Below are 26,112 nucleotides of genomic sequence, written 5' to 3'. Positions count from 1 at the left end.
GCTCTGAACTGGGTACCCTTTCACTACGAGGAACAGCTTTACAGGGACTGATCAACCCCGTTTATTTATGGATTCTGTCTTGTTCTAAAGCAATCCTCCAGCACTAACAGGCATGGTATTTTCACAGTAGTTAGGAAAAACTTTCACCTTCGCTGAACTGAAATAGCTTTAAGAAAGGTACTTCATCATGCTCCAGTCTTCCTTCCTTGAGTTACTAGGTAAGTCATATAACCAGGGCTATGATTCTTTCAACTCAAGAGCATGCCAATCACTATGATCATTTGGCCTCAAAACTTATAATCTGCTCTTTACCTTTATTTCACTGATTTTCTCGCCTTCACAAAATGAACAGTCAGAGCTTAATTTAGTAATGTAAAAATTTATTATAAATAACTTTTTCAAAACTTAGTGCTTATTCTTACTCAAATTCAAATTATATTAAAACAAGTTCCTTTACAATGCTGAGCTAGCCAGAAAACAGCAAGGACCGAGATAAACCTCACTTTGTTGCCTCTTCTAGCAGTTTGCTCAGTTTGGTCCCAAGATGGCATTCTCCAGGTCAAACCCCAAAAATTAAGTGAAAAAAAACAGCTATTTTAACTATTTGAGATTAAGTTTACAAGCCTTCTGATTTCTAGGAATCAACAATGAAAGGAAATAGTTTAAAATGGTAACAAGCAGAAGATGAAAATCCCACTTTGCATAAATCACACATTTACCAGTATAGAAGACCATGATAGAAGTTCAAGCAGCTCAAGAATTAAAATTACATATTTATTTCCCAAATCACATCCCTGTATCTACATTTTTTACACAAGTTTAGATATAACCTTACATAGCTCTAAATTCAATACTGATTCAATTAAAAGAGTTCTGTATTAACATTTTTCTGTCAGTTAACACGACAGTGAAGATGGCGTCCACAAGTGAGACGTTACCAACAGTTTAAGATAAAGAAGCCCTGTAATTGCACACTTTGATTAATCAAATATTAGTCCTTTGCTTTATGAGCCAACAGTACATGTTTTCCTGAAGAGGATGAAACACCTTCATACTTCCCCCAGCCTTTACCAAGAGGTGTAATAGCAGTGGCTGCTACTGTGGATTTCAGGTTAGCCAACAAACCTTTCCTGGGCTTTTGTTGTTTTGGCTCCTCCTTAGAGAAATGCTTTTTCTGTTCGTCAAGTTCTTTTTGAAGGGAAGACACTGTTTCTTCCAGCTCAAGAACACGTTTAGCCCAGTTCTGAAGACTAATCATTTCTTGATCCTATGAGGATAGGTCTGTGTTAGGTATATGAACACTCCAGAGTCTTTTTCATGAGGTTAATTTTCTGTTTCAGATTATTTTATTATGCCAGTAAACACGCTTGTTATTACTATTCCAAATAGCTACTCAGTACCCATTTCTTCTGAATTACTTTTATGTAATTTAGAGAAAAAACAAACTACTTGGCCATCATATATAGTTAGAGACCAAGTCTGGCTAAGAAGCTGGTGATAAAATGCTTGGCCACACTCTGCAAAGATTTGCTGCTGTTCTAAGAACCAAATAAAGGAGGCTTTCCTAGCTTACCCTGCTATTACTAAAAGCAAAACTGGTCAAATCAAAACTCTTATCATAGTCATAAGTCTACTAACCAGATCTGAATAAATGCTTTGAATAGGCAGAACAGAGTCTCAAACATGCTCTTTAATCCTTACAGTTAACAAAAAGTCATCTTCCTATGTCTTAGAACCAACTAAGAAAGTTCAAGATGAATAATTTTCAGCCTCAGACTAAAAATCATGCAGAAGGTAATTTAATGTTCAAGAGAAAAATATCACTAAGCAGCCTTATACTTGGCCTTGCTTCATTTGCAGACTTATGTAGGTATATAGTGTCAAGAGTTCAAAATTTTCACATTTTATTTAGAAATCTAGCTGATATCTGAGGTCAGACATTGTCAGCTTTATGAAGTCCCTACTTTTGAAGGAAAAAAATTCTTCTTTTTCAGTATTAAGTAGTTTACCTGCCCATTGTCTTATCCAGCTCAGCTACCTCTGCAGGTGACTAGCGCTATAGCTTTGAAGCTCTAGTCCTCAGGTCTTGTTGCACAAGCGTTTACCCACTGACACCTTGCTTGCCATCAGCAAAACACAGCTAGAGTTCCAAGTAATTTCTTTGCTTGGCAGTTATTTGTGGCACCTTTAGATTATCAGGAATTGTTGGCACAGAGTTACCCTATTGTCTATCGTTTAAGCTGAAAAGCAAGTCTTGTCTTACAAGATACAAAGTCAAGGAGTGAAACACAAAGGCTCTGACCTCATCAGTCAGGAAGTTAGGGACAGAAAAAAAATGATAACATCAAAAGAAATTACTAAGATGAATGGTGTTTTTACACAAAGATGAGAAGCATCCAGTACAACTATAGATACAAGTAATATTAAAGTTGCTTTTAAATTACTGACAAACCTTGAGCATGATTGTATGCTTCAGCTGACTGTTCTCTTCTGCCATTTTTCTGTAGTTTGCATTAGCTTCTAGCAGAGTTTCATTTAATTTCTGTATTTTTAACTTCAGAGATTTTATAAGCTGAAAATAAAACACACACACACACACTGCAGTTCAAGACTGTTATGATTAGAACTCATACAGACACTGTAAGAATTTCTAATTAATACTGAGCAGTGCAAGCTGCAAGATTAAAGCAATGAGGATGAAGTCTGCTTCTCTCAGTCTCCTATGTCTCAACCTATCCTGTCTGGTGACAGAATACAGCTGGAGCATTAAAAGGCTATTGTGCTTAAGCTACTGGGTTTACACAGACCTATCAATTAAAGACCAGCAGCACAGACTAACCTATTTCTAGAACAGTCTGCTCCTTTTCAGTAAGGGTAGTTAAAAAGAACACTCATCTTATTAAAGCTATTCATATAATGAACTGAAGCACAGTTGCAACAGAAAACATCACCTTTCTGATGGGAATATTGATGGATTAAGTCCTGAGAGGGAAAAGAAACTCTGAACTAGCAAAATTAAAGTTTTATCATTAATTTACTTCTCCAAGGTTGGAGGGAAAATATCTATAGATTGCTAAAACAAACCCAAACCATACCCTTTGCTCATGTTTAAAGGCTGAATGGCAAGAAAAAAAAAGTAGTGAATTACTAATCACATATTCACAGGTACATAAGGCAAAGAAGCAGAAGGGCAATGATGGAACCAATTGCTTTAAAATGCTCTCGCTTCAGTTATTGCCAGGCAGCAAACCCATCATTATAGCACTTTCTAGCCACACAGTCAATACAGTATCCCCATATCAAGCATAAGAGCCAAACTTTCATCGAAATCCAGAATTGACAAAGGAAATGGAAAAGGATGTGAGCTCTCAAGAACATGAGTGGAAAACAAACGCCAGGGCCATAACATGAGACATTAAACTCTGTGAGGAAAAAGATATTTTTGGAGAACACTTTCTCAATAGAAAGGGATTTAAGTTCACTTTCCATTTACATGGTTTATTAGAACCAGCTGTAACTATTTCTCCAACCCCAACCCCATTTGTTACTAGTAAAAGGAGCAAGGCTTGTCTCTTCCCTCCTCTCCATCCTCTTTAAACACAGGAAACTAACTGTAGCTTTACAAGTTCATTCAAGGTAACAACCAAAAATGAATACCTAAGAAGATTTAATTTTTTTCCCCATAACACAGCCTGAAGCTTATAACTTCCACCGCTATACACTATTCAGAACGCTGAGACCTTACTTGTTTGAGAAACAGAGACGTTACCCTTTACTTCAGTTTAAGCGGTTAGCAGAGTTCAGTACTTGCAGAAGCTATTGGTTCAAGGCACTAGTTTGGCTCTAGATCTAAACTGTTACCACATTCTGTTTTTGTTCCCCCAGGCATGAGCAGGCAGCATTTCAGGAAGGAAAGCACTGAGGCCATGACAGCAATGTTTACAACAAATTCCAATACAAGGCTACATACTTCCCTAGTTCCAACTCGCATCATGTTCACTGTGTAACTTGTTACAGTAGTAAATGCCTTTACAGGCTAAAACCAGAACACAGCCAATCTCTGGACAAAAAAAAAAAATCACCTACAATGGGCAAGGGCTTTTTTTGTAAATTTGATGCCCATTTGCAAGAATCTTCATGTTTTTGTCTAGAGTGCAGAGCTTTAAGCACTGAACCATGCCAGAGTTTAGGCCAGTTATGCCTAGATTTGTTAAATACCGAGCAAAGCTACCTCTTCTTTCTCTTGGCATTGTTTCTGCAGTCCTTCATTGGCTCTCTTCATCTTGTTCAGAAGTTCTATAGGCAAAAAGAAAAGTTTTCTTGTTCATACACAGTATAAAAAGTAAATAGAACTTTAAATATCCAGATTAGATTCCTACCTAGTTCCATGTTATTTTCAGTAGTTGGTAAATTCAAATTCGGACTTCCCAGAGCCAACAGCCTCCTTGACTGTTCGTCAAGTTGCTTTTCCAATTGAAGTATTTTATTCTCTCTATCCTAAAAGAAGGGCACATGGTAGAATTTGTCTAAAGGAGGAAGTTACTTTACACAGGAGCAACTTTTCCAGTCTGAAGATTTCCAAGTTGTATTAAGAGTAACCACATGGCAGAAAGGAAGCTTTAGTGCATTTGTGTTAAACACTGTTGCCAGTTAGCTTGCTAGATAGGAAGAACATATTTCATAGAACCAAGCTTCAATCTCAATCTCTTTTTCAGTACCTGTTAGATTGCTAGAGTAGTATGTCAAAGTGGGAAATCAAACAAGAGTCACCATCAAGAAAAGTTACTCATCTGATTCTGGCTCTCTGAAGCTGCCCACTCAGATTTTATGTTGTGCTCCAGTTAAGACTTTCACATCTTAGGGATTTCATCAGTTTCTTATTTGAACTGCTACCAAGACCTTATTCTCTGGTTCTTTCCTTACACAGCCCTGTGGTCAATGTATAAGTCAGCTATAAGTACAGACAGCACTATTAAAACTCTTCTTCCACCCCTACATGATGAATCATAGAATCATAAAATCGTTAGGATAGGAAAGGACCTTAAGATCATCTAGTTCCAACCCCCTGCCGTGGGCAGGGACACCCTATGATAAATCATATCACCCAAAGCCTAATCCAACCTGGCCTTGAACACTGCCAGGGATGGAGCATTCACAACCTCCCTGGGCAACCTATTCCAGTGCCTCACCACCCTAACAGGAAAGAATTTCCTTCTTATATCCAACCTAAAACTTCCCCTGTTTAAGTTTTAACCCGTTCCTCCTTGTCCTGTTACTACAGTCTCTAATGAAGAGTCCCTCTGCAGCATCCCTATAGGCCCCCTTCAGATACTGGAAGGCTGCTATGAGGTCTCCATGCAGCCTTCTCTTCTCCAGGCTGAACAGCTCCAACTTCCTCAGCCTGTCTTCATACGGGAGGTGCTCCAGTCCCCTGATCATCCTCATGGCCCTTCTCTGGACTTGTTCCGTTCCATATCCTTTTTATGTTGAGGACACCAGAACTGCACACAATACTCCAAGTGAGGTCTCACAAGAGCAGAGTAGAGGGGCAGGATCACCTCCTTCGACCTGCTGGTCACGCTCCTTTTGATGCAGCCCAGGACACAGTTGGCTTTCTGGGCTGCAAGCGCACACTGAAGCCAGCTCATGTTCATTTTCTCATCAACCAACACCCCCAAGTCCTTCTCTGCAGGGCTGCTCTGAATCTCTTCTCTGCCCAACCTGTAGCTGTGCCTGGGATTGCTCTGACCCAGGTGTAGGACCTTGCACTTGTCATGGTTAAACTTCATGAGGCTGGCATCAGCCCACCTCAGAAGCGTGTCGAGGTCCCTCTGGATGGCATTCCTGCCCTCCAGCATATCAACTGAATCACACAGCTTGGTGTCATCGGCAAACTTGCTGAGGGCGCACTCAATCCCACTGTCCATGTCACCAAAGATGTTAAACAAGACCGGTCCCAACACCAATCCCTGAGGGACACCACTCGTTACTGGTCTCCAGACAGACATGGAGCCATTGACCAGAACTCTTTGCATGCGGCCATACAGCCAGTTCTTTATCCACCGAGTGCTCCATCCATCAAATTGATGTCGCTCCAGTTTAGAGACAAGGATGTCATGTGAGACAGTGTCGAATGCTTTGCACAAGTCCAGGTAGATGACATCAACTGCTCTACCCCGTCCATCAGTTCCGTAGCCCCATCATAGAAGGCCACCAAATTGGGCAGGCAGGATTTCCCCTTAGTGAAGCCATGCTGGCTGTCACCAAGCACCTTGTTGATTTTCATGTGCCTTAGCATGCCTTCCAGGAGAATCTGCTCCAGGATTTTGCCAGGCACAGAGGTGAGAGTGACTGGTCTGTAATTATCCAGGTCATCCATTTTCCCCTTCTTGAAAATGGGGGTTATATTTCCCTTTTTCCAGTCATCAGGAACTTCACCTGACTGCCATGATTCCTCAAATATGATGGCCAGCAGCTTAGCAACTTCATTCGCCAGCTCCTTCAGGACCCGCGGATGGATCTCATCAGGACCCATGGACTTGTGCACGTTCAGATTTTTAAGATGGTCTCAAACCAGATCCTCTCCTACAGTGGGCGCAAGGTCTTCATTCTCACAGTCCCTGCATCTGCCTTCCAAGACTTGGGTGGTGTGGTCAGAGCCTTTGCCAGTGAAGACTGAGGCAAAGAAGTCATTCAGTACCTCAGCCTTCTCCAAATCCTGTGTATCCAGTTCTCCTGAGAGCTTCCTGAGGGGGCCTACATTCTCCCTAGTCTGTTTTTTATTTGCTATGTACCTGTAGAATCCCTTCCTGTTATCTTTAATACCTCTAGCCAAGTTTCATTCTAACTGAGCCTTAGCTTTCCTAACTTGGTCACTAGCTTCCCGGACAACGTCCCTGTACTCTTCCCATGCCACCTGTCCTTGCTTCCACTTATTATAAGCCTCTTTTTTCATTTGAATTTTCCTCAGCAGCTCCTTATCCATCCAAGGAGGTCTCCTGGCCCTCCTGCTGCACTTCCTTCTGGTTGGGATGCAACACTCCTGAGCTTGTTGCAGGTGATCCTTGAATATCAACCAACAGTCTTGGGCCCCCCTGCCCTCTAGGGCTGTATCCCATGGAACCTTCCGAAGCAGGTTCCTGAAGAGGCCAAAGTCTGCTCTTTTGAAGTCCAGGGCAGTGAGCTTGCTGCACACTCTTCTCACTGTCCTGAGGATCTCAAATTCGACCATCTCATGATCGCTGCATCCAAGGCTGCCCTGAAGAGTCACATTTCCAACGAGCCCTTCCCTGTTGGTGAGCACAAGGTCAAGCTTGGCACCTCTCCTTGTCTGCTCCTCTATTACTTGCAGAAGGAAGTTGTCTTCCACACAATCAAGGAACCTCCTGGATTGCTTGTGCCAGGCCGTACCGTCCTTCCCACAGATGTCAGGGTGGTTGAAGTCCCCCATGAGAACAAGGGCCTGCGAGCGTGAGGCTTTTCCTATCTGTCTATGGAGTGCTTCATCCGCAGGTTCTCCTTGATCAGGCGGTCTGTAGCAGATCCCCACAGTAATGTCTCCCATAGCTATATTCCCTTTAACCCTGACCCACAAACTCTCTGTGGACTGCTCACCTGTCCCCAGACACAGTTCCATACTCTCCAGCCTATCCCTAACATAAAGGGCAACTCCCCCTCCCCGCCTGCCGGGCCTGTCCTTCCTAAAGAGCCTGTAACCTTCCATTCCAACACTCCAGTCATAGGAGCCATCCCACCATGTTTCTGTGATGCCTATTATAACATACCCCTGTAGACGTGCACACATCTCTAATTCCTCTTGTTTGCTCCCCATGCTACGGGCATTTGTATAGAGGCATCTGAGCCGAGCTCCAACCACCTCCCCCAGGGCTCTGTAGTCCTTCTTTATGTTCCCCAGGCTACTACTGTCTATATCCCTAGCACCCACATGTATCACCAGGAGTGGGTAATAGTCCGTGGGACTTACTAGAGCAGGCAGCCTCTCTGCCACATCCCTGATCCATGCCCCTGGTAGGCAACACACCTCGCTTGAGACGGGGTCTGGCCGGCAGACGAGTGCTTCTGTCCCTTTCAGTGTAGAGTCCCCTACTACTACAACCCGCCGCTTTTTCCTGGCAGCACCAGTAGAGATCTTCTTTACCAGGGCATCAGCCGGCTGTTTCTGGCTCGAGTGTGTTTCCTCATTAGCCCCCTGCAGGGCAGCAAAGCGGTTCTGCGTGGGGACAGGGATTTAGGGGGAAGCCCCTTGCTTTTGGTTATCCTTTTCCTTCTCTTTTTTTGTTGTTTTTTTTTGTCACTAATTCCCATCTTCCCAGGTTAACAGCCTCTTTCTTTCCTTCATGAGGCAGAGGTGAAGCTCGAGGCCCCTGCACAGTTGGGCATGGAGCAAGCATTCCTGCTTCCTCTCAGCTTCCCTGACATCTCGCAGTCTATTAACAGCATCCCGCAGCTCAGCCACCTGCTGCAGGAGCACCTCCACCAGGGAGCACCGAGTGCAGCCCTGCCCATTGTGCACCATTCCCTCACAAGACCAGCGCAGGCAGTCTCTACACCCCAAGGTCTGCACTGCAGCCTCCCCTCTCATTGGCAAATAAGCCCTAGCTATTCATAGCCCTAGCTAAGTGAAAATAAAACCAGAGTATGAAGAAGAAAGACAAGTGTGAAGGACCTGAAAAAACAGAGGCAATTACACAGTAGTGTTTCTTGTCAGCACCTGAATGGAGAGCTGTAAAAGCAGAAGTGTTTATACATCACAACCTCCAACAGAAACCCACTTCCCTCATGTCTTGAAAGGGACCTGCCTGCTATTGGAGCAAGAGATTATCTTAGTTCCTGAACAGGAAAATGCAGTGAGAAAGCACTTCTGGTGTACACCACAGTCCTATTCTTTCACTACAGACCTTCTGAAAAGACTGAGACCTACAGGTCCCAGTCTGTTGCCTGGATATACTTAGCCATCTACATAGAGGCTAGAAGTAAAGACTGACGTTGCGCACAGCTAACGTGACTCAGTTGCAAAAGGAACAGCAACTTACCGATGACAACTCTGACCAGTTCTAGGTTTAAGTGCCTTCAAGAGATTAAGTTCAAACCTGCATAAAATTTGATTTCTTATCGCAGTTTCTTAACACACAATCCTCCATGTAGACTTTCAGAGCAGAAATACGTTATACTTAAAAAATACCTACCCTGTATTCAATTCCTCACTGCCCTTTCAGGCTAGCTTTTTACTCTACACCCTACATTCCCAAGGATCTCCACAGAGCCAGACTGCTGTATACATGACCCATCTAGGTGTTCCAATCATTGCATTACAGAGATAAGGATGACTTGAATTTAGTTACTCTGGGTTCTCAAAGATTGGAAAAAATTAACTATACACTACAGGTAGTGTAAGACAGAGGATATCTCTATCCCTATGGTCAGCACTGGACACCAGAACAGCTAAGCTGAACTGCTAGTTATTATGACTATTCAGTGTTATATTTAAGATTCCTGAATTATTCTGTTAAGGAAAAGCAAAATTTATAGTTAAGAGGCTAGCACACAGGTTTTAGCAGTATATATGAGTATATAGAAAGTATGTCATACCTCAACTTTCTCTTGTTCAGCTAGAAATTCTTCTATGGGAACATACTGATCTTCAATTTGTTCCATTGCACACATATATGCATGTTTCTTGATGGCCTCTTTATACATTTCAAATTTGCTCTCCAGTTTTTCTTCATAACTGTCTTTCATATCTTCCAAACGGTTGCTAAGGAGAACATATTAGTTTTATTTAAAACATTAGCATTCTAACTATTACGATTTGATAATGTGTGTTCAACTGGCAATATCAAAGTTATTCATCTATTCATAAATAGTGAAGAGACCGAGAAAGTACTTTTCTCCTTTCTATTCCCAATAATCCTACAGACTTGCAGCAAGGCGGAACTTCTACATGACATACACAAAAAACAACAACCAACATGTTGCGATAGATACAACTACACCCAATTAGGCCCGATATTTGAAGTATATTTCTAGGGCAGTGTCCTTCACATTGTTGTTTTGGGATTGAGTTTTTATTTCTTCCCTTAAAGATAAATGCCAAATTCATTTCACCTTATTATTTCAAGACATTACACATTACTCTGCTCTCATGAGACCTCACTTGGAGTATTGTGTGCAGTTCTGGTGTTCTCAGCATAAAAAGGACATGGAACTGTTGGAACAAGTCCAGAGGAGGCCATGGGGATGATCAGGGGGATGGAGCACCTCCCATATGAAGACAGGCTGAGAAAGTTGGGGCTGTTCAGCCTGGAGAAGAGAAAGCTGTGTGGAGACCTCACAGCAGCCTTCCAGGCTCTAAAGGGGGCCTATAAGGATGCTGGGGAGGGATTTTTCATTAGGGACTGTAGTGATAGGACAAGGGGTAACGGGTTCAAACTTAAACAGGGGAAGTTTAGATTGGATATAAAGAGGAAGTTCTTTACTGTGAGGGTGGTGAGGCACTGGAATGGGTTGCCCAGGGAGACTGTGAATGCTCCATCCCTGGTGGTGTTCAAGGCCAGGTTGGACAGAGCCTTGGGTGATACGGTTTAGTGTGAGGTGTCCCTGCCCATGGCAGGGGGGTTGGAACTTGATGATCTTAAGGTCCTTTCCAACCCTGACTATTCTATGATTCTACAATTCTACTGCCCCAGCAGTGACACAGAACATCACCTCAACAGAGAAAAGGTGTCACTGCTGCTTCATATGTTCAGCCAAAAAAGCACCCAAACAATTTTAAAGTCAGTGCAGGTGTTAAACCACCATGTGTCCAGCTGTCAACTTAACTCAGGGATAGTCTCAGCAATTCAAACAGCAGGAAACTGATTTCAGGAAGAGAAGAGTTAAGAGGAAGTAAATTCAGTTTGAGCAACTTGGACACACTTGAAAAAAGTCTCCAAATTAGCAATATCAGTGCATGCAGCCATGGTAATTTACAAGATTGTAAACTAAGAACAGTTCACAAATCATCCAGGAGAAAGAATCAAGGAGAGCTTAAAGAGATACAATTTAAAAATACCTCAAGCACATGCATGCGTATTAACACAATCAAGCGTAAGTTTTGGAACCATCACAAGCCCCAGTGGGCACCTGTAAGCAATTTTCCACATCTGCTAAATACTAATAACAAGTCAGAAAATCTCCAGCAATCACAAATTAAACAAAGTTAAACAGAAAACAGCATTAATTTTCCATTGTACATGGGAAGAGGCTGATCTGTACAAGTTGATAGTCATGTTCCTTCTTCCCTTTTCATCAGAAGCTTTGAAAGTGTCCAGAACTAACTTCCCTAAGTAACATAAGTAAACATGTCTTGCATATACATATATGTATATACATACATATGTATATGTAAATGTATGCATTTATATAATGTAATATATGTAACCCTTTCAATCTTGAAGAGAACTGCAACATGACTTGCCTCCAAGCTTCCTCCGTTTCCAAAAGCTGTCGGAACATTGCTTCTGCCATCTCTCTACGTATCTTCACCTCCAGCAGGAGTTTACTTTGCCTTTCTGCAACTAGCTTCTCCTTTAGGTCCTCTGTAGTTTTCAAGAGATCCTAAATTCAACATATTTCCTTTCAAAACACAAGCTAGAAACACACATTTGCAACACATCACATGAAACACATGATATGCATGTCAAATTAAATATTCATACACACAGCTATCCACAGAGGGCATTTCTACAAACCTGTATTTTCAGGGGGGCTGCAGAAGAGGTTAAATATAATAGAATAATAAAATAGTTTGGGTTGGAAAAGACCTTCAAAGGTCACCTAGTCCAGACCCCTGAGTTCCTACTGCAAATACAGTCTTTCTCTATCTTGATGGTTTCTGCTATCAAAAAGTTTAATATTTAAATGCCAAAAAAGTAATAATTTGTACATCCATTTAGTATAAAACCTAATTGATCTTTACAATACATTGTTAGATTGCATAGATTTGTTTTTGAAATGCTGCATCTTAGCTTGTTCCTGCTGCACCCAAAAGAGCTCAAACAGCTAAAAGCTGTTTTAAATATACATGCTGCCTCCTTACTCTTATCATTAAGCAATCAGTTGAATTCCAAATCTAGGACTTAAGTAGAAAGCCACAGGCAGCCTTCCACAACTACACTTGATCCCTCAGAACTAGAACACTTTAAGATTATGTCTGCCTGACCCCAAGGAGAACACATCTCTTAAGTTAAAAACTCTAATATAGCTAATAGTGTTGGCTTTCTTGGGTACAGTCTTTAGTAGATGTGCACCTACCTCGTGACTCAGAATGGTGATGTCCACTTCCTCTTCTGCATAGGTTTCAGTACTGTCAGGAAAGTCATCTACAGATGTACCAGCATCAAACTGCATGATAGGTTTGCCACAACCTCCAACAAGCTTGGGTGAAAAGGCATCTAAACTTTTTGGTAGGATTGTCTGGATTACCTGAAAGACCCAGAATTGAAAGCACTGATCTATCAATGCTGTCAGTATTGCAGATATCAGAATAGTAGGAAGAAGTGTCATGAAGGTATTGTTGTATTTAAATGATATTTAACGATTATGAGAATATTAGCATAATTTTACATGTCGCTTACCAGACAAAGACCTATATCAATATGAATATAAGACCTCAATACTCTAACAAAGTACAAGTATTTTAGAAGGAGAAAACACCTTTCTAGAGAAGCATACAAGGTCTTTGTGTAGTCTCCTGGGAAGGTAATGAAAAGCATCAAATCCCCAAAACATTTGTTCCTTCCTGAAATACTGCAACTAGGATTCAATAGTTCATGCTAGTTAAAGATTTTATGTCATAGGACAACACATCAGAGAAGCTTGTCTCGTCAGTGCACACTTATCATATGAAAGTTGCAGCTGAAAAGAATTAGAGATTTTTTTCTCTCCAAGATCACATTAAACGTGCCATTACAGACTTGGAAAACATCAGAACTCATCCAGACTAGAAAAAGACTATTTCTGCCAAAAAATGCAACATAGCCCACCTTCCCACTCCCTACAAGAAGCAGCTTCTACTTCTTTTACTGCCACCACAAGCTGTCCAAGAAGTTCTGAGCAATTGCCACCTCATGCAACAGATGCTTAAATGAACACAGGTTAAACAATTCATCAAAAGCTTGAATCATCATCTTGCATTTGCTCATATATAGTTTACCCAGACATATCTGAAAGCACCTGGACTATTTTTTCACAATGATGGTGTGTAGAACTGAACAAGCCAGAGAGCTGCAGCTATCTTTACTTACTACCACAAGAAGGTGGTAAGGACTGGCAAGACTATCAGAAGCCTTTTAGAGAGAAGCCACAGGCAGAAGAATTAGTACGATGCATCAAAAGTCCAAATCACACCTGAGTCCATACAACCTGGTAATTTGACAAACCAAGGGTAACAAAGAATGCAGATTAGCAGAAAGAGTAGATGAACCTGTTTGGCTATAGCTGCAAATTTCATTACATGTAGTGTTTCATCATATGTGGAGGCATGCTGATTAATGTTTACAATCATACAAGCTGTGCCTTTTCCGCAGAAGAATGGCTGAAACAGACGAGTCAACTTGCTCTCTCTGAATGGAATATAGCTTGGCTTCATCCTTAGGGGGAGAAGAGTAATAAAAGTGTGAAACAAAGAAATTGCAAAGTTACATGAAGCTGTAACTAAACTTAATTCTTGTTGTCAGGAAACAGATCCAGTAGGATGCTCATATTTAAGCCTTAGCTATTTCATATCAAGGTCTTTCCTGGTGGAAGAGAACAAAACAGGAGCTTTGTTTTGCTCATACACACACTAAAAAGCTTGGTAGTTTACTGCTAGTTGCCCTTTTTTATTCTCTGCAGTTTCAGCCTAGAACTTAGCATGTTGTTTACAACTTATCACTTACTTTGGATTTTGATTTTGCTTCAGTGCTGCAATGCATTTTCCAAGGATATGAAGAGAATTATTAATATTTCCTGCTTCTTTTAGTCTGTCTCCAAAGGCTTGTGTTTTATTACACCTCTCTGACCCAGCCAAGTCACAGAAAGACAACCTGCATGAAAGAATTATCCAGAGCATGCATATAAACTTGTTTTTAAACAGTATGAGAACAGAACTGCATGTCTTTAATTCTTTATGTGTCTAAAGTATAAATGAGTGACTCATTTCAGCCTACCTAGATCACAGAATAAGTTGTACTTTAATGTAGATGTTTTGTCCAGGAGGCACTATGCAAGGCCTATGTTGTATTTAGGGTAACAGCACCAACCTATCTTATCTTCCCATTGTATATGAAGATACTTGAACAAGACTGCTTCTCCTAAGACAGTCTATTCAGCATATCCAAATAACTCTGCTGGTAGCATTCATCTAAAACTTTGCAGGCATTCTTACATAAAGAATTCAGTTCAGTAACCTAAGTTTTGTTGCAATACTGAAGTACTTCCAGGAGAGATAAGAGGAATTTCTGAGACAGTTTTGCACACTGGGGCGATGGCTCAGAAGCATGTTGCAGTCACTTTCACCAGTTGCAGCACTGAGAAGATTGCAGGATAGTATGCAGGATACACTGTGATCTGCCTCTTTTGGTTACAGAATTATTTGTTCACTATTCCAAGTAAGAAGACAGAAGGCCTCCCAAGATCACCTTAGAGCTCTTTGTTTCCCTCTAGCAATTATGCGCTATTGAACTCAGGCCACTGAACTGCCCCTAATGGTACAATAGGTTACAATCAGAGGCAACTATCCTGCATAATCAAGGAATTTCATCATTTTCACTTCATATTAAGAAGGCCCTTGAAATACCCTGCAGTTAGGTAATTCACGTAATCAAACTGTTACCCACTTATACAAATTTATTTACACAAAATAAAACCTTTGTAAGATTAGAGCCTTTCACACAGCTGAAATAAGTACATGCTAATACTATACACATTATTAAGGCATATATTTCAACTATGTGAAAGGCTATGAATACAGTGTGGTATTACATAGTACTACTCTGACTCCACCTTCTCATTGTTAGACAATATATGTATATTTCTCTCAATTTTTGTACAACTGAGAGTTTTAACAGGCTCTTTCAGGCAAACCTTAACAGAGTAAGAGACAGGGAAACACTTCCACACCTGTCCCTATCCAATTTCCAGTCAGTTTTATGCAGCCAGTGGAAGTCCAATTTCCTTTTCAGCTCTTGGAGTAGTTGCTTATTAAAAGAAAGTTCACCAGTTTAGAACACTTACACCTTACCAACTTTTCTGAAGTATTTACATTCTGGTAATCAGCTGAAGCATTCACTTACTCTGAAACTCCAAGAACACGCGGCTGATGCTCATCAGTTAGCTTTAGTAGCCTGATTGAAAATATACTGTGACTGGAATGAAAAGAAGTTCTTTTTAATAAGCACAATTATGAAAATTAAGCAGTCACTGAAGCAAAATAAAATCTTTATGCTACAGAAAGTTCAGTGCTGAAGAAAGAACAAGAATTAATTTACCGATTTACATTAGTTACCTTTGCAATGCATTCATTTGGCAGCAAAAAGCAACAATAAAAGTTGTATTTGACTTTCCATTTCTTTTAGTACAGGAAGGGAAAAACATTACATAAAACCTACAAACTTGTCTTGGACAATAAACAAGCCAGTTCACTTAAGTCAGCTGATCAGAGGATAAGTGCTCAGGTAGCCACTTCATATACAAACTTCAGGCAGTATCTGAACTCAGTAGATCTGAAGAACTGATTACGAACAGGTACTGGGGAAGAAAATAAGTTAAGGTTGGACAGCCCTGTAACTTTGCCTACAGTTATTTGTTCAGTTCTGAAATTATTCTGTTTTCTAGAAAGGTTGAATTTGTAGCCTTTGAAAATCCAGTTATTCTGTTCTAGACACCAAGCTACGAAGAAGAACCAGAAGTACCCTGTCCTCAGTTTACCCAGCAAATCAGGAAGCACAGAAGACAAACTTCTCCAGTATATATTTTAAAAGCAGTGCTTCACTCCTAGAACCAACCCACAACTTAAGAATTGGAGTTTCTTAAAACAAACAACTCATCCCAACTTAGAAACAAACTAGGTGGAAGTCAGCATATTCTCTGGGGCAAAAAAGAGGACATTCTGGGCACAAAACTCTGACAAAAAAAAAAAAAGCACACAGTTCTTTTCTGCACTACTGTAAGTAAGAGTGAAATTCAGGTAAAAGCATGAAATTCAATGGCAGCTGTCTTTAGCTAACAGAGGACAATACACCTTATTGCTTTTTATAGAAAAAGTAGGCTTAGTAACACTGTCATTATATTAGATAAATATACAACATGGCCCTTCCACACTTAAAGAACAAATAAAGAAGAGGACATTAAAATCAAGTAAAAAGGCATTTTCAACAGAAAGTATACCACCTTCTCTATTTCCTCCTGCTCCATCAAGCCAGATTCTCCCTGAGCCCTCTCCAGAGCTGGGTAAAAGCTAGGAGCTTATTTCTTAATATACCAAGTAAGGTCAGCTAGAACACAGCAAGCATCTAGGTAATCTAGCAGCACTGCAAGGTGCTGCACAACTCCTTCCTACATCCCCCTACTGACAGGCTCCAAGTTTCCAGGAATTGTATTGCCAGTGATGAAGAACTAACCATCTTTTCCTTCAACATCCTTTCACAGCCATTCCCACTTAGCATCATTAGCATTTACCAAGATGTATAGCTCTATTGGCACGCAAAAATGAATGTGATTTGATCTTTTTGGCTACCCAAAGGCATGAATAGCAACTCAAGTCCAGCTACTATTAAAGTTTCTTCCAGAAAGAAATTCGTAACATACCCAGAATAATCAAGGAAAGTCTTAAACTACTATTGAAGAGCGGTTAATTTGAAACATATTCTAGAGTCTTCTCCTCCCTTCCCCCCTTCTTTCTCCCCTTAAAAGAAACAGAGTATGCTTACAATTAGAGAAACTAACCTCCTACTTGATTGCTCATTCATTCTAGTACAAGCAAAGCTTCGGTTCTTGTTTCCTATTTTTAGTATTTTGCAGGCTTCTTCAGTGCTCTGAATGTTAATCCACTTTAAGTCTGTGAAAAGAGACCACTTACATACATTTCTGATGATCAAAGATATTCTGTGAAACTGCTAAGGTTATAAAACAGTATTACCTTTAATATACGAATTTCCTCCTTGATCCTCACAAATTCTTAAGACTCTGCGCTTCTGAGTTTTTGATGTAGATAATACATTTAATAGGTCATACACATATTCATTATAAATTTCACAGAAGGAAATCCACACAGATGCTTGTGTCTTTTGGTGTATATTAGTTCTGTACTTATCAAGTGGAACAAAGTTCTTCTCTGCTAACCCAAAACAAAGGAAAAGTTCAATGATTAAACAACATATTGATAAATTTTATAGTATACAGAACCTTCTAAAAGGAGGAGGCTTGTATGTGTTGTACAATTAAATATACAGTACTGCATAATTTTGAGTTCACTCAAGAACACTCACATTTCTCAGCAGTCACTATCCTCCTGTACTGAGGATATGCCCAAATTCTAAGTTATTGCCCCCCCAGTACATTTCCAGAAGTTTATACATTTACTTTGCAGAGCTAAGCTTCCCTCTTCGGGGAGAAAAGGTATCAGAATATTTTCACATATTTACTCTTCTTCCAGAGTAGAGCCATTAACCTTTTGTTCAACGACTATACTACAAAGTAAATATACGTATACAGAGGTTTTTTTTAATCCACCAACAGTTACCCATGTATATTCCTATAGTCCCCTTCACCTCAGAATTTTCCACTGTATTTTACCTAGTGAATCAGAAGGAAGACTTTTTGAGGTACAGTTGGAAGAATTCGACTCCACATCACACGTGTTTGTTATAGTATTTGAGTTGCCTTCTGTCTCCTTGAGAAAATAAGACCATTACATCCATATGAACAGACTGAGAACAGCAGAAGTTAAAAATGACAGCAATTCCAGTCTTTAAATATCAAAACAGTATGAAGTGTTAAGCCACCCTTACTCTGACTGCAGATGAAGTGTTTTTAATAATATTGAACTAAATCAATGAATGCTCTTTCCCTCACAAGAACAATCACTCTCCAATATCCCAGCAACCTGTTTTGGAGGCCAACTGCTGCTAACATAGGAGGCTTACTTCATAGTTCTGGGAGAAACAAGACCCTCTGTCAGACTGCAACAGCCCAGAATGCCTTTATGAATTATTGGGCAAATCTGAACAGTACTTCAGTCAATCAAGAGAACTGAAGAAGTAAATTTCTCTCAGGGGCAGATGGCAGGGTGCTGAGCAACAGAGAGAATAAAGCAGCAGAGAGTCTTAATTTGCCTGCTTGTTACAAATCACTTTTGCAAATCACAGGCTTGTGCCAGGTCTGTGAGGTTATGAGTCAAGCTTACTTTAAAAGCTCAGAAAAAGTGAAACAACTTCATGAAGACCTTAAACATCTAATAAAGCAACAGCCTAAGTTGGTTTAATTAATACTGAGTTACTGAAGGGCCACTAAAAGTCCTATATAGAAAACAGCACAGTCTCTTTAAGTACACACATTTGCTGAATTTCTTTACATCAACAAAATTATTTAAAAACCTGCCAAGGCTTGTCAAAGCACAGACTTCACATTATCCATAGGAAAACCGGTGTAACAAAGCAACTCCCACTATTTAGATATTCCAACATATCCACATACTAACTCCCTCCTCATTTTTATAAACCAATGCAAATTTTCATCAGGACATTCACCCCAATTTCCCAAAACCCAGTCTTGATAGAGCATCATCCTAGCTACAGTAGAAGAGGAGAACAGAATCAAAGAAGTAAACCTTAATGTTCTAGCTATTTTAATGCAGTGCTAAGTTCATTATGGACTGACTACTGCTGCCTGTGTTACTCACTTGGTATATCCAAAATGGAATTTTTTAGAACATTATTAAGCGGTACTTTTAGGTCTTTCATTTTAAAGATAAATAGTATATGATTTCATTGTCATTTATAAGTGGCCATGTTTCTTGAGTAGTTACAAGTATAACCACAAACATGGATTCTATTAATTCTGTTTGTGAAGTTCAAAGCCGAGTTCTAAAGCAGGGTATGGGACTGACACACATGGCATATCTAGGCATGTCAAAAACAGAATGTAAAACACCCAGCGCCACAGTACTTGTGCATGTGATAAATTTTTGTAAAGGTGTTTCAACAAAACCGAACTAGCTATGTTGCTATACTGTTCTTCAAATCATAAAACCAAATATAGAAAAGAGCATGAAGATGACTGCCTGAAAACAAGTGGGAACAGGAACTGACATTTTTTGCCAGTGACAGAAGCTGACATTTAATATCAAATACAAGGACAGGTGGGAATCGGAATGCAAGTAAAGCAGCATTTAATCCAGGAAAAAAAACAGTATTTAATCCCATGAATAGAATAAGTAAAGGGAAGGAAAGAGAGGGTGTGAACCACAACAAGCAAGAGTTTTCACATCAGTAGTGCAGAGAGAACAAACAGTAGAACATTAAATACAAGGGTATTGCAGTAACTCAGAGTAGTTTAAACTGAGAGAATGAAAGGAATAGCAAGTTCTTTCTGCATGACATGTAAACTGAGCCTGGGAAAACGGCCTACAGAAGTCCATGTAAAGCAAAACCAAGCCCACCAAACCATATCTGCGCTCGGATTACAAGCTTCAGTGAGCATCTGAACAGTGATACTATTCATTCCTAAGCTATCAAGCAGCATGGGGCTAGCTGAGCTATCACTGTGGAAGCATTGTAATACAGAAGGTCTCATCATGTATTATTTTCTAGATGTATTTTTACTTTTCCTTCCTGATGGTGGTCTTGCTTTTTACTATAATGCATCAGCATCTAGGTCACCTACTGCAACATTTAGTAACTAAACTATTAGTGAAATCAGACTGTGATTTAACAGAAAGGAATATTTGTAAAATATTATCATCAAAATAAGATTTTTCACCTCCCTTTCTAGACCTCAAAGTCCTTCTTCTTCCTTCTTGCAAACTTATAAATTCCATAAAATTATTTTTAATATTTACCTACTACCCTTCTGACCATCTCAATTTATATTAAAGACCCTCACACCCCTGCGTATGCACATATACACAGTGCAAGTGAGCTCTTCAGAAACTCTCAGATATGTAATCTTTAGCATCTTTGAGATTTTTCGACTGAGATCTTTCCTCAAAAGTTAACCAGACTCAGACTAAACAAAGTTTGGTTTGCAGAGTTTATATCAAGCAATAGAATTTAGAGTCAAAGTTTACATATGAATTTGATTCATAGAAGGATATTCTTTCAGAGCTAACTGGAGTACTTTAACTGTGTTGGCATTAAAGACCACAAAAAAAGAAAACCTAGTCAATCACTACTTCTATACTTTCCAGAATTCAGAGTTGCTTTAAATGAAAATCAGCTGAGCCTACTGCATTTTGGAATTAAATGCACAGAACCACATTTCAGATTAAAATGTTCTGAAAAACAAACAACTTGTGACAACTTGCAACTGGGCTTAGAAATACAGAACAGTCACACACATAAAGCTGCCCATTTTCTAGCGAGACCTATTTCTTACACTGGAAACACAAATGACTAGATAATGAGAACAGGAGGCTGGAACACTAGTCTTCTCTATTGTACTCGCAGTCTTCAGAGACCAGAGTTAAAGATACATACACTCTTCTAAAGCAGGCTGTATTCCTTCTGGGAAATTTGTTTTGTGCAATCTCACTTCACTTGCTGTATCAGAAAACTTCCTTTATGAAGTTACATAAATCACATGTTTACAAACTTTTTAATCTGCCTTAAGGCTGTCTTCAACCAAAATGGACACTTCTGCCTTCTTCACTAATCCTGCTAAGATTTTGCCATCATCTCTCCTAAAATAGTACTGGCATTTGAACAACGGCCCTGGGATCCAGCCTGGGAACCTGACCCAAAAGAAGATTAGCTTAAGTGGGTTTTAGATTCATTAGCTCTCAGACTTTTTCAAAGGCTAGTGTCACCAGTGTCAGAACTGCTCCACTACAGAAATCCAGGCTTTGGCTTTGCAATGTTTTTTTGTTTGAGCTGTGTGCTGCCTGCTGCAGAAAGTTCTTCCAGTTTACCCTGAGCTCCAAAACCAGCCAGTTGCCTTATTCCAAGGTTCACCAAGTATCCACACAGTAGAGTTAGATTCTTTAGTTACCCAAAGAATCAATAGGGAAACAGAAATTTTAAAGATAATCTGTTAGACAAGAAGCTTTTAAGAAGCTTCATTAACAAGGAAGTATTTGGTCACTGACCTCTTTCAGTGATGCAAGAACAGCCATTTTCATGGCTTCTTCTTGCTTAACTTGTGCATCTTCTAGTTTCTTAACATCATTACTCAAATATGGCTTGAAGTTCATCTTCAGATAATGTCTTTCCCTGATGTGGTTAAAAACCACATCAAGTGAGCGAGGTAAAATGCCAAAATCCTTTGAAGTCCCTTAAAAATAACACAAGATAAAATGTAGATGTTCATTTAAACTTCCCATTGGATTTTCACTTGGTTGTCATACACGCTTTTTGGCAGATATGTTATACCTTGGATAGTGAATGTCTTGCCTGCGTTTGTAACCCCATAAGTAAACACCAGTCCATTCACTCCATTAACATAAGCTCTTACTATCTCTTTCATTGAGCCTTCAAAAAATTCACTCTGAGTAGTTTCTGGTCCAAAGACCTTGGAGAAGGGGGAAAAAAAACAAAAAACAAACAAACAAAAAAAGGATAAAAAAGTGGTAAATGGCACAAAGTAGTTTAATATATCAAAATATTAAGCACTGATTAGTTGTGACTACTTTTTCAGAGCAAGCTCAGAAGGCAATACCAGCTTCATTTCCTGTCTTGCCTGAACCCTGGCTGATTCAACATCTTCTGTTGGGTTTTCATAGGGTGCCTGTTTAATTCTGAGAGGCACTCAGGCTTGGCCTTATTTTTGAATATTTTCCTATTCCTAAAACAACCTGCTCAGTGCTACTGAGCACGTACTGTTTAGTGGGTACTTTCAAGAGCTCAGCTGGTGATGCACGGCTCCCCTCCTCACTCTGCACCAGTCACCCACCACTGATATCAGCATTACAGTGGTCTGAATGACTCAATGGCCTGGAGCTGTATTTTGATACTCCAAGAACAGAGTTTCTTGCAGTAGGTAATAGAGTTAAGAAATTTACTTCCAGCGTAGGACATTCCAGCATTTAGGCTGCTATTCTCTCAAAAATAAGTTCCTAAACACAAGTCCCTTTAAACATGTGATTTCCTGTAACACTCCCAGATAAGGGCATCTTGAGGAATAGCAGAACTGCACTGAGTTGGTGCCTACAAGAAGTTTCTGTAGCATCTAATCAAAGAGAACAGGGCTACCAAAGAACCTTCCTTATCTCATCTAATACGCATCCCATTGTAATATAGCTTTCTTGACAACCCAACAGTAAGTAATAAGCAGATGGGGGGGAGAGGGTGTGGCTAAGGAAAATACCACCACACGTAATTCCAAGGAGAAAAATCACATTGCATGGCACAATAGAAAAATCAGTTATTATCTACCTGAGAAAACGTGAATTTGTGCGCAGAACGACCAATTCCTTTTTCACTGTTTTTCATTGCAGAAGACTCTTTGGGTGCATTAAGAATTACCGTCTGGTGATCTTCAATAGTTAGACAACACTTAAAAGACAAGACAAGGTAAACCAAAACACCACACAAAATTATTTAGGAAGACAGAAATCTGAAAAAAAAACCAACCCAACAAGAACAAACAAACCAACCTCAAAAGCCTAGAGTTTTCATCTATTTACCAGAGCTACATAGAACTGCAAAATTTACATATAATCTCTCTTGAAGCATGCAAGAACTATAGAGATACCCACTTCACATGAAAGACAGTGTATGCAAAGTTAAGGCAGTTGTCTGAAGTTTCCTGTAAGGTAGAAACTTTGTGATTTATATTGTGTGGCTTGCACAATCCTAGCTGTGAAAACAAAGCAATATAAAAATCTACCGGCTTTCCACTTCAATCATTTTCAGTGAGAAACAAACTATGACTAGCATAAATAAAATTAAGTTTGAATCATTATCTTTTGATTGATAGATGGCATTATCAGTAATAAAGGAAACAATCAGTTTCAAGTATAGGTGAGGTACAATTACCTACCACTCAATAAATGCAGAATGCTGTATCACAGAAAAAAATATTTCACACCAGACAGGGTACTAAAAATACAAACTGAACTACCCGTGTAGCGTAACAGTGTCTTGAAGCATCAGCTGCAAGGATTGATTGTAACTAAATCTAACATTTGTATTTAGAGGCTATCCAGAGCTGGTAAAACCAATCATCCATGTGTGGCATTTACACAGGAGGTACTCCATTAAGAAGTCTGATTATCAACTGGTATAGAAGCTCTAAGAAGCTGGGTACTGAATTTAGACCAATCAATTGTTCACTATGCCAGGGTCTAAACTTCTGTGCTTTTTAACATTCATCCCACGTAGCAAGAAACAGGAATGCAGGTCAAATGTACTAAATCCTAGAGGGCTACAGAAGAATCCAACATGTGCAGCATGTGCCAGCAGCTTTATAGAAGCTCATGAGCAGTCAAGGTCTGTAGAGCTGGAACCCAGCTGGTAATACATCGCTCTTGTTGTCCCAGCCAACCCCACAAATAAGCTGGCGGGAGTTAGGCTATTTCTGACAAGGTACACATTGTTTACGTCCAAAGAACACAGCTTCCTGCTCTCCAGCAGGTGACTCACAAAAGTCACTGACAGTTGTATCAAGAGTACAGAATTTCATCCAGGTAGTCAGAAATTTCCCACTCCAAAAGGGAATAACAACTCAATTTGATTTTGTAAATCAATTTACCCTTACAGCCAGCTCAGATTGATGAATGATACCAAACTGGAAGCACTGTGACAGTGCACAGGAAGGAGGAGTGTTCTGTGTGTTTGCACGTGTACATGTATGTATGTAAAACGCTGAAGCATCTGAATCTGACAGTATAAACTGCAGACGTTATAGAAAAAAAAAATTCACAGGATGAGCAATAAGTCACCATGATGAGGCAGCAGACTGTTCAAGCACTCCAAAGAAACCCAAGGGTCAGGTTCCCCAGCCACTCCTGGAACTGCATCATTTAAATAAAGTACCTGGTGGAATTTTGCAGAGCTACAGGCAGGCATGTCTCTACCATGTGATAAAAACATTACATTTACCCAGGTGTCCACTAATTCTATTTGGAAGCAGTACACAACTTTTATAAAAGAAAGTCCCAGCTTACAATATTAGGTGCTCTATGGGGGAAAAGAAAAATTCATTTCTTAATTCTACAACTTACCTGAGGTTCATGGTTTTCAAGCTCCGCTACAGAAAAGGGCCTCACTCTCAAGAAGACTTTCAAAGGCTGATATGCCTATTCATAAAAAAAAAACAAACAAAACCAACACACACACAAAACAATCCACAGTCATAATGGCCACTTTCTAAATAGAACACCCCCCAAGTCATATCAGCATACATCTCAAATGTACTATTTCCTTTTTTATCTCACTGCCTCACCTCTTCCTTCCTTGTGAAGTCCAGACCCTAAGCTTTCATTTGCTTCTTTATTCCTAATACCCTTAAGTAGCCTTTCCTTACCTCCTCCCCCACTTCCCTTTTAGTGTTCTTTTAGGACAAAGCCAGTATCTTGATTTTAAAAGAGCACAGTAGAACCATAGAATAGTTAGGGTTGGAAAGGACCTTAAGATCATCTAGTTCCAACCCCCCTACCGTGGGCAGTAACAGTGACATAAATTGCACTGCTTCCACCTTCTGGTGTTACTCTGTATTGAATTCAAGCTGGATTTTCTAATAGCTGCTCTATAGTATTTCACTTCCACTGTGTATGGAGCATGTTAACAGATTGGCATATTCTTAGTCTCCAGAGACAGCTTTGTTACTGCTACCTAGGCATAAGCCCTTCATCTTCCCCACAGTAATAAGCATGAAACAGCTCTCAGTTGCCAAGGTGGGCTTTTCCATCCTGCACCATTACACGAAGGTCTCCCCATCCAGGTAAAATAATAGTTGGGAGATTTTTAGAGGGATCCCAGCATTCCTTCTTTTCTCATACAGCTTCAAAGTCCCTACTTTGGCAACTTGTTCATTCAGCAGATGGCTCAACCAGAGTTCTCCCCATCCCTCCCACAAGCAGTACTCTACTAATCACACAAAATTAAGTCACCTGAGGGAAGTAAGCCTATCAGGAAACCTACAAGTCTATAAAGGCAGGGATGCAATACAATCTGCAGAAGTGTACTGCAGCACAGCATTACAGAGCTGTATTTCCAATCACCTAGCAAGCTTTCAACAAGCATCTATATGCTTGTTTAGATTACTAAAAGGAATGATACAGTCGCATTACATTCAAAGTGCAGTTACTGAAGTCCTTTACTTCCTTCTCAAAAGCTTAGACATTGCTACGACACATCCTGTAGCATTGATCATCAGCATTCGCTAATGGCTATGACCTATTTGTAGCAATAAGAAGCAAGCAGAAGAACCAAACACATCCTGGGGACAGGCAAATACAGCAGTTATCACCAAAGAAGTATTTAAGAGCTTAAAACCCCCATAATCAGAAGACCTACTACAAAATCAACCCACACCTGCCATTCCTCTGTATTAGGCAATACAGTTGACTCCATAGGTGAAGGATTACCCAATACACTGAGAAAAGAAACTGATTCCACTGTATCAGGTGCTTCTGCAGAAATACAGCTTTTCCCTTCATCATCCATTTTCTGTGCAAAGGAACTTGAAAAAAAGAGACCAAAACAAACATCGTTTTCTTACAGAACAGGCAAAAATACTTAGGGAGCAAAGCAGAGATCAAGGTGGCTTGCACATGAACAAGCGCTTCTGAAGAAAGTAAGTTTGGGTGTACAGAGGAACCTTAAAAACGGACTGACAGCAGACAGCAAAACACACAAGTGAAAGCATGCTGACAGCCTCGGTGGGCATCACCCTCAACCACCGGCAAGCGCTGCGCCA

General features: G+C 40.0%; 1 protein-coding gene across 1 annotated transcript; it reads right to left on the bottom strand.

Annotated features, from left to right (window-relative positions):
• Positions 1-363: 363 nt before the first annotated feature.
• Positions 364-25,905, bottom strand: LOC134171297 (kinesin-like protein KIF20A). The gene is made up of 18 exons (XM_062633388.1): positions 25,728-25,905; positions 24,416-24,490; positions 22,626-22,745; positions 21,624-21,762; positions 21,341-21,525; positions 17,833-17,929; positions 17,177-17,371; positions 16,984-17,095; positions 15,333-15,404; positions 13,938-14,084; positions 13,484-13,649; positions 12,313-12,483; positions 11,477-11,616; positions 9,610-9,775; positions 4,380-4,497; positions 4,232-4,296; positions 2,453-2,572; positions 364-1,267 (listed from the first exon to the last, which is right to left on the bottom strand). The coding sequence occupies exons 1-18, from the start codon at positions 25,857-25,859 to the stop codon at positions 992-994; spliced, it is 2,496 nt and encodes an 831-aa protein (XP_062489372.1). The 5' UTR covers positions 25,860-25,905; the 3' UTR covers positions 364-991.
• Between the last annotated feature and the right edge of the window lie 207 nt (positions 25,906-26,112).

The sequence above is a fragment of the Pezoporus occidentalis genome, unplaced genomic scaffold, assembly GCF_034315485.1.
Source record: "Pezoporus occidentalis ecotype Australia unplaced genomic scaffold, CSIRO_AGI_Poc_V1 ctg4, whole genome shotgun sequence".
NCBI lineage: Eukaryota > Metazoa > Chordata > Aves > Psittaciformes > Psittacidae > Pezoporus > Pezoporus occidentalis.
Note: the sequence above shows the minus strand (reverse complement) of the source record. Positions and strands in the feature narration are given on the sequence as shown.

Bases quoted from the DNA above. Each gene is read 5' to 3' on its own strand.
- LOC134171297 (XM_062633388.1), bottom strand. From the start codon at position 25,859: ATGGATGATGAAGGGAAAAGCTGTATTTCTGCAGAAGCACCTGATACA. The intron at 21,526-21,623 runs GTATAACATATC...GTTATTTTTAAG, and splicing joins CAAGACATTCACTATCCAAG to GGACTTCAAAGGATTTTGGC. The intron at 17,930-21,340 runs GTCAGTGACCAA...TATTTTCTCAAG, and splicing joins TTCTTGCATCACTGAAAGAG to GAGACAGAAGGCAACTCAAA.